Here is a 9,372-nt window from a genome sequence, read left to right as displayed (position 1 = left end):
CCCACAGTTTTCATCTGGAGGACAGAGGAGGAACGAAAGGGGGGAGAGAGACCTCTGCCCTCTCTCTCTCTCTCTCTCGCTCTCTCTCACTCACACACACACTCGCTGTCTCGCTGTCTCTCTCTCTGTCTCTCTCTCTCTCTCTCTCTGTCTCTGTCTTTCTTTTTTCTTTTTCTTTCTCAATGTAATTATTTTTCTGTTCTCTCGTGCTCTGGCGTGTGTGTATTCATGCACATACAGTGTGTGTGTGTGTGTGTGTGTGTGTGTGTGTGTGTGGCTACTGTATTACCACATGTGTGTATTCATGCAAACACAATGTATGTGTGTGTGTGTGTGTGTGTGTGTGTGTGTGTGTGTGTGTGTGTGTGTGTGTGTGTGAGTGAGAGTGTGGTACAAAGCAGGACAGTAGCATCAGGGTACCTACCAGTCAGTTGTGTGTTCTTTATGACAGCCTACATTTATTTTATCAAAACAATCTGAAATACTAAAGCAAATTTAAAATGAAGTGCAAAAGAAAATCAAACCAATTCAAATAATACGTATCATGTGAATCAGGAATAAAATCTTTGCACTCATTCTTTCTTTCATACAGCCCAGGGCTCTCGTTTATAAAACACTGCGTAGGATCCTTACTAAAAGTGTATATGTACGCACAAAAGCCGAAAATGGTATGTGCCAAAGAAAAAAAAATCTGACTTAAATTATGAGAGGCATCATTATACTATCTGACTTCAATTCACCACCTCACATCTGCGTTTACGTACAAGTGCACACATTCTCCCATCAGGTTTGTTTTTATAGATCACACATTTTGCGTGGGAAGTGGCATTCGCCTCTTTCAGGCTCAGTTTTGTGCGTGCACAATGGTTATAAATGAGACCCCTGGTCTGAACGCAGGAGTCATCCATAGCAAGCAACTGAAACAGCCGAGGTTAAAGGTTCTACTCCTGTTTGGACCATACACACTAGATGACTGTGTGTGTGTGAGTGAGGGTGAGAGAGGTTGTCTCCTGTGAGTGAAGTGACAGTAAAACTTGAGTCTCTGGTTTCAAAATCCAGCAAGACTGAGAGAGACAGTTACACAATTTACATAATAAATAAATAAAACATAAACCAACAATACAGCCATGACTTTCCCTCGTTGCACAAATTAGAAACAGAAAACCAGGTCTTCATCATCACCCACTAAGCACAATACTCCCTCTATTCCCCATTTAAGGCCTCTAAATTGTCTTCCATTTTGTAGTAGGCATGCTCCACCTTGAGCCGAGCCTCCCAACAGTCCTATAAGAACCTGCACAGGGTTCACACAGCCCACTGCCTGGGCCCGGTTCTTACAGCTAATTTGGCAGTAGCTGATATGAAATTTATGTGTGTGCATACCTTTCTCCCTCGCTAGGTATTTGGGACCATAAACAAACAACTGAAAAGAAAAAACCTCCCCCAAGCCCAAAAACCAGCCCCTTAACAAATCAAACACACCCACCAATGTAGGACACTGGACAAATAAATAATAATTAATAACTACATTTATGTAGCACTTTTCTAGACACCCAAAGCGCTTCACATTGAATCTAAATATTTCCAGTTCTTTGAGTTTATAAAAAAAGAAATGGATGAAAATAATGCGTTAGTTTCACACTGTGAGCAAAAAAGACACGCCTCCCTGTGATCAGGATCCAGATGCGCCCTGTGTCTGTTCGTGGCTATTGCTCCATGCACAATTCTCCACTGGAGGTCAGCTGACTGTTTTGCAACCGGTAGCTTGTACAGGGACCACCAGCAGCCTTTCGTGGAAGAGCCTGGGCCAAAAAACTCAGACCACCTCGACACTTTAATGGCCTGCAGAGACTGAAAGTGCCTCACCTTCATACACAGGATGTAAGCTGCCTTTTTTTCCCCAAGTCCTCAAACTTGTCCAGCCGTGGTGTCTCGAAAGAGAGGAGTCGGCCCCCCACCTCCTGCCACTCCCCCACATTAGGAGAGACAGTCAACTGTGGAAAGCTATAATTCACATCCTCCTCCTAGTGGCCAGCTAGCTCATGGTTCTCCATCATAAATGTCCTCAGGTACTCTGGAAGCAATGCACACACCTCCTCAAAAATATGACTCAACAACCTGGGTCTGATTTTGCTGCGTTGTTGTAGGGTCTCCACGGGCGTCAGCAGAGGTCCCAGCTTCCCACATCCAGCCTCCTTCAGAGAAGATCTTATGCTGGCTGAGGACAGGGTCCAGGCCTGAATGAAGCTGTTGCAAAAAAAGTGGCTCCTCAAACAGCCACAGACCAGCCATAGCAGCAGGTTCCCTAGAGTCCTTCGAGATCTTCCATGCATCCAGGACAGAGGTGTAGAAAGGCAACAGGCCTGTGAGATCTGCCTCTCCCAGCCTCAGCAGAAAAAGTTGCTCACTGTACCCCAGACGACCTGCTGTCTGCAGGATGAGCTTGGTTGTGTGTAGCCACCACTCACCACAGTGGTAAAGCAGTCTCTGTGCGGTCTTCAGCCTAAAGGCCATCACTGGCAAGGTAATGTCCACAAGACACTGTCATCCTCCTTCCAATGGCAAGTATAAGGCAGGGGCTCGGATCCAGTGCTGCCCTGACCAGAAAAAGTCCACTATGGCCCGCTGAACGTCTTCAATCAGGCCTCTTGCTGGAGGTTGAACAATCAGTCTGTGCCAAGGTGTTGAGGCAACCAAGTTATTGGCAACCAAAACACGACCTATATATGACAGCTGGGGTAGCAACCATTTTCATTTAGACAACTTGGCACAAACTTTCTCCACCACACCCTCTCAATTAACCCTCTGATAATCCTCTGTGGCTAAAAATACCCCAACACTTTCATTCCTCTTCTCCCCCACTGCAGACCTGCAGGCAAAATGGGTGTTGCCCTCTCTCTCTACTGTCCTACCTGTAAGGCCTCACTCTTTCCCTAGTTTACTTTTGCTGATGAAGCCCTCTGATATAAACCCAGACTGTCCTGTAGTTCCTCCATGTCCCCCTGATCTCTGACAAACACATTTATATCATCCGCATAGGCAGAAACTATCAAAGGTAGGTAGTGTTATGTGCCTGATGGTGAAAGCCCATGGAGACAGGTTCTCAGCCTGTACAGCAGAGGTTCACTAGCCAGACCAAAGCTGCCCAGAGATGGGACAACCCTGCCTAATCCCTCCCGACCTTCCGCAAACACTCAGAACCACTGTACAATAACTCCACCCATGATCCAAAGTGGTTACCAAAACTAAAAGCCTTAAGTACAGAAAACAAATAGCCATAGTCCACCCTGTCAAATGATTTTTCTTGATCTAAGGAGAGAATACCAATGTCAAGATCATAACGTTTACAAAGGTCAATCACATTTCGAAAAAGAAAAAGATTGTCCATTATTCTTCTGCCCCATACACAGTATGTTTGGTCCATATGAACAAGTATATCCAGATATTCTCTTGGTCTGTTTGAAAGTGTTCTGGAAAGCACTTTATAGTCAAGAGTATAAAAGGGCCCCTGGCCTCCAGTTTTTCAGCAAAGCTAAATCCCCATTTTTAGGGCGCAAGGAGAGAACTGCCCTCTTACAAGAGACAGGCATCATCCCTGCATGGAAGCATTCAAAGAGAACGTCATGCAGGTCAGGTCCAACAGAACACCAGAAACGCTTGTAAAAGTCTGGTGAGCCCATCTATTCCTGGAGCCCGTCCTGAAGCCATCTGACCAACAGCTACAGTCAACTCCTCCAAGCTGAGTTCTCTGTCCAGATCTGCCTTTTCCTCGGGACTGAGCTGAAGAAACCCTCCCAGCAGCTCTGCAGCACTGTCCTGATCACACTGCTCTACTCCAAAGAGAGAGGAGTAAAAAGCCACAGCATGACTTCTTATTTCCTTTGGATCATTCGTCACCCTGCCACTGGGGAGCTTTAGGGAATGTCATCAACTTTCTCCTGGCAACAGTCTTCTTCAAACTGAGGAAAAAAGAACTCAGAGCATCTATGTCTTAGAAGTTGAGGAAACGAGACCTAACAAGGGCTCCTTTCACTCTCTCCTGCATGAAAGTCCTGAGCTCCAGTCTTTTTTCTTGCAGCAGGCCATCAGCAGCAACGTCTGGATAACTATTCATAAGCCGCTCAATGTTCTTAATACTGTTCTCCAGCTCCTGGACAACCGCTTTAATTATAGCAATGGAGTGAGATGTATACGGTAGAGAGAAGGTGCAAATCTGTGCCTTACCCACTTTCCATCACTGCCTCAGCAAATCAAAATTAGCGTTTTTACTTTGCCAGCAGAACCAAAATTGTTCAAAGCTCTGACAGAAAACGCTATCCTGCAACAGCTTGTTGTTGAAATGCTAATATGACCTAACCTTTGGCCCAGGAGAAATGATCAACTCTACTGTAATGAGATGGTGATCAGTGAAGCCAACTGGAGTAATGGAGCAACTAACTAGAGTGGATGCAAGTGACTTTGAAATGTAGAACCTATGTAGCCTAGCTTCACCCACCCTGTTATTGCTCATCCTGACCTACGTGAACTGTCTAGCAGTGGGGGGTTTCAACCTCCTTGTATATAGTAAACTTAATCGAGTAACTACTCTGCCTAAGTGACCAGATGACTGAATGTGTGGTTCCTCACTTGTCCTGTTTATGGTGAAATCAATGGTGCAGTTCCAATCCCCAACAGCTGCTCCTGACCATACAGCTCATCCCTCAAAACACTTGAGGAAGGCTAATCTGTCAGCCCCCTGAATTGGGGCATATACATTGACCAAACAGAAAAGGCACCCTTCAATTTCTGCCCTTACAATTAGACACCTCCCCTTAACTAACTCCACAGATGATAAAATTCTTGGATTAGTTCTTTTAGTTAGTAACACTGCTACCCCCCCCCCCCGCTAAAGTTGGTGCCACGGCTGAGTACATATGGCCCCTCCCACCACCTCCCCCAGTCTGTCTCATTAGTTTGGTCACTATGAGTTTCCTACAGAAAAACCACATCTAGCTTTTTCTGCTTCACAACCTCAGCCACTAAAGCCCTCTTAACATTTGTCCCTCCCACCATTAATGTTAAGAGATCCAATCCTGAGCCCCTGCATAAGATGGGTAGAACGGAGAAAAAGATAGAAACAGACTGGCATGAACCAGAAAAAATAATAAAGCACCCTGTGATGCATGATCCTAGTTTATTTCACAACTTTTGTCCTTCTTACAGTTCCCCTTTGCTGCCTTTCTCAAGGCTGTGACATGTTCCTTAAGGCGAAAACATTTTTTCTCATCAAGCAGCTCAAAACCAACCAGTTTCTGCAGTGACCAACAGTCCTAATGAACTTCTCTGTATTATTGAAATAATCTTTTACAGTGACCAACAGTCCTAATGAACTTCTCTGTATTATTGAAATAATCTTTTACGTTTACTGACTTCCAAAAAGTTTCACCCAAAAACCCATTTATGTCCTCCAGAGAATTCAGATATGTGCTGCGGTTTGATGTTTTACCAACTAACACACTATCTGACTCCGAATCGTAATCCATGCCCTCAGCCTCACCTGTTATCTGGCTTTTGGGAATCTCCTCTACACTCTCAGTATTCCCTTCAGTATGCCTACCTCCGCCCTTCACACTCACCACTGAGCACATCCTCAGCCCATGCTGAGCTGCTGGATACAGTCACCTGTTCAGCTGCAAGTGTTTCTGCAAGCTCTGCCCCTGGCTCTGAGGCCATAGGCTGAGAGCCTATTTCCTCATCTACAACCGGTGGAGCAGGCTGTTCCTCTGACTCCATTGAGTCCGTTCTCCTCTCCCCGCCTCAGAGACATTATTGGTGGGTGGGATGTTGGCATCTGTGGTGTTTGCCTCCGCTTGCTGTCTATGTGAACATGTGAACCGCTTATGGCCTACATTGGCACACTCAAAACATTTCAACTGCCCCGAACTAGCATACACCGTGTATGAGCCATTACCAAGTTTAACTCTAAAGGAAACCTCCAAACTCTATGTTGGAGAGTCAAAAAACATAAATACCTGTCTCCTGAGTGACTGAACATGTTTTACCTTCGGATCTGTACATCCCAGATTTCCAGTTTTGAAATCACTGGCGAACTGACCAAACCTCCGTAGCTCATTTTCCAACAGTTGGTTGGAGATAAACGGTGGAACACCTGACACTGTGATTCAGGTAGAGGGAACCGACAATGGGGAAACAGCAGTATAGATATTCCTGATAACTACACCCCTCTCAATCATCTCACTAAGATGATGCTCCTCCTTCAAAAACATCACCACAGCCATGTTCCTCCTGGAAGCAAACAGTAGATTGTTATGATCAACTTGCTCTCCTATGGCCCACAAAACCTCCTCCACCGTCACGCTGGGCTCCGGTGGGACTATCCCAATCCCGTGATGGATAGACAGAGGTGGCGTCTCAGAGGACGCCATTCTCCCTGAAAACAACTTGACAAAACCACTGAACACTCGGTAAAAAGTATTAAGAAAATGTACCTGATCACGCACATAGGACAGATGAAGAATACGGGGTAAAATCTGAAAAATAAAATAAAATACAGCAAACAATGCAAACTCCGTATGAATCTCACATTCACCACTCTCACTTAGGCTCACACAGCCAACTTCCCAGCATGCCATGCAGAGAGACAGACAGAGGGACAGAGAGAGCGAGACGGGCAGGGAAACCAGGAGAGCTTGAAGACGACACTTGTGAAAACAAGGGCGTTGATCCTGGTGGGCAGAATGGCCCGTTTGTGTTTCTAAATGAAGTTTGCGACTGCCTTTATCCTGCAGCATGTTCCCCCGGCCCCGCACCTCAAAGGCCCTTTCAATAGCTCGCTTTTACACACAATTGGATTACAGGCAGAGCTCTTGGTGGGGAAAAGGCATGTTGGCAGAAGGGGGGGGGGGGACTGCAGAAAAAAAGGAAGTGCAGATGGTTTTACACATACATAATGAAGCTGTGTGCGTGTGTGTGTGCACGCAGTAAGAGCCAGTACCCATTCATAAAACCCGGAACACAGACAGAGGGGTAGAGAGAGACCTTGTAATGATTCAGAACCTGACGAGGCAGAGAAAAGAAACAGAAAATCAGAAGCAGATCAAAGAGGTCAAAGGATGGACAGAACAGACCAGCAGAGAGATGGAGAGGGATGACATATGGGGGGGGGGGGGGGACAGCTGGTCAGATTAATTGGTCTGATTAAGCAACTAGCTAGCGCACGCGCACACACAGAGTGTCTTTAACAGGACTGGTGGACAACTGACACGGGAACACTCTATCTCTGTCTTTCATCACATCCACGGTGTCATTCTCCTCATTCACACCCTCTCTCCTCCCGTAACTACAGATGGCTCTGTAGTTAAAGTTTAGCGCTCCTGTGGTTCGGAGCCCCTTGCCTGGCTGGCGGTTTATCGAAATCTAGAACCTGCAGTTTATTTAACACGATAATGTGTTTGACAGTGATTGTCTGTGAGACGACAAATGAGATTCAGAGAGTTAAGCTCTGCTATCCAGAAACTGTGGAAAGACGGCAGAAATAAAAGCAATATAATTTCAATATAATTACCTGTAAAAGAATGTTGGAGACTCATAATATTGTGTTACATATTTTTAATTATATGTCATTACATAATTTTATCCATTAGAAAAATCTACAGTTCTTTGTGTCTATTGACCCCATATCAAAGGAGTTATTACATATTAACGGAAGAGTAAATGTAAACTAATCCATGCATGTGTTGGTAGTTTGTATTATTGAGATTATTGCTGAAACGATACCTCGAGTAACCCAGTTACAAAAAAAATCGACCATATACAGCTCACTGTGTTTCGCACGGATGATTTACTGTGTTTTTACTATTTGCTGTTTAATAAAGCAAAAGTAGTTCTTATCCAATTACTCGATTAATCATTGGAATAATTGGTAGAATACTCGGTTATTAAATAATCGATAGCTGCAGCCCTAATTGAGATCCTGTGATAAAAGTGTGAGTCCTGTTTGTCCATTAGTGATGGAGTGTTTCCGTATGTCTATTGTAATGCCACTAGGGGGCGACATTCAGTCTGCTGGAAGAGCGATGCGTGACATCACATAGACGCAATGCTGAGAAACTCCACCAGTGTCACTCTTCAATACAGAAGAGATAAACCTGTAAAGCCCAAATCAGCTTCCACAGACCAGATGGTGTAAAGTTAGTGGGAAGGCAGCCAGTATGAATCAGGTCAACAGTGTCCTTTAACAAGCACCTGATTTAATGAGCTGCCATCCCGGTGCTCCTAGTCTTACTGGCCATGTGCTGAGCCCACGTGATGTCAGAGTGTTTACACCAGACATCCAGGAGATTTCTCATGAAACAACATTTAAAGCAATGCAATAGACCAGTGCCCAGTCCTGTGTGGTGGAGACAGGTGGTCCGGTGCTTGGTCCTGTGTGGTGGATACAGGAGGTCCGGTGCTTGGTCCTGTGTGGTGGAGACTGGAGGTCCGGTGCTTGGTCCTGTGTGGTGGATACAGCAGGTCCGGTGCTTGGTCCTGTGTGGTGGATACAGGAGGGTCCGGTGCTTGGTCCTGTGTGGTGGATACAGGAGGGTCCGGTGCTTGGTCCTGTGTGGTGGAGACAGGTGGTCCGGTGCTTGGTTCTGTGTGGTGGAGACTGGAGGTCTGGTGCTTGGTCCTTTGTGGTGGAGACTGGAGGTCAGGTGCTTGGTCCTGTGCGGTGGAGACAGGAGGGTCTGGTGCTTGGTCCTGTGCGGTGGAGACTGGAGGTCTGGTGCTTGGTGCTGTGTGGTGGATACAGGAGGTCCGGTGCTTGGTCCTGTGTGGTGGAGACAGGTGGTCCGGTGCTTGGTTCTGTGTGGTGGAGACTGGAGGTCAGGTGCTTGGTCCTGTGCGGTGGAGACAGGAGGGTCCGGTGCTTGGTCCTGTGCGGTGGAGACTGGAGGTCTGGTGCTTGGTGCTGTGTGGTGGATACAGGAGGTCCAGTGCTTGGTCCTGTGCGGTGGAGACTGGAGGTCTGGTGCTCGGTGCTGTGTGGTGGATACAGGAGGTCCGGTGCTTGGTCCTGTGTGGTGGAGACTGGAGGTCCGGTGCTTGGTCCTGTGTGGTGGATACAGGATGGTCCGGTGCTTGGTCCTGTGTGGTGGAGACTGGAGGTCCGGTGCTTGGTCCTGTGTGGTGGATACAGCAGGTCCGGTGCTTGGTCCTGTGTGGTGGATACAGGAGGGTCCGGTGCTTGGTCCTGTGCGGTGGAGACTGGAGGTCAGGTGCTTGGTCCTGTGTGGTGGAGACAGGAGGTTGGCACTGGAGGAGCAAAGGCTGTGGGAAGGAGTATGGTAGGGGAGCAGGTCAGTGAGGTAGGAGGGGGCCTGGTTATGG

General features: G+C 46.7%; 1 protein-coding gene across 1 annotated transcript in view; it reads left to right on the top strand.

Annotated features, from left to right (window-relative positions):
• The first annotated feature begins 6,327 nt into the window (after window positions 1-6,327).
• The window catches only part of nfia (nuclear factor I/A), a 121,011-nt gene continuing 117,966 nt past the window's right edge, over window positions 6,328-9,372 (top strand). Inside the window, exon 1 of the mRNA XM_056276935.1 lies at window positions 6,328-6,367. Coding sequence (XP_056132910.1) covers window positions 6,328-6,367 — 40 coding nt within the window. The remainder of the gene's footprint in view (window positions 6,368-9,372) is intronic.

This window comes from Lampris incognitus, chromosome 3, assembly GCF_029633865.1.
Source record: "Lampris incognitus isolate fLamInc1 chromosome 3, fLamInc1.hap2, whole genome shotgun sequence".
Lineage (NCBI taxonomy): Eukaryota > Metazoa > Chordata > Actinopteri > Lampriformes > Lampridae > Lampris > Lampris incognitus.
The sequence above is the reverse complement of the archived record's forward strand: the minus strand, read 5'-3'. Positions and strand labels throughout refer to the sequence as shown.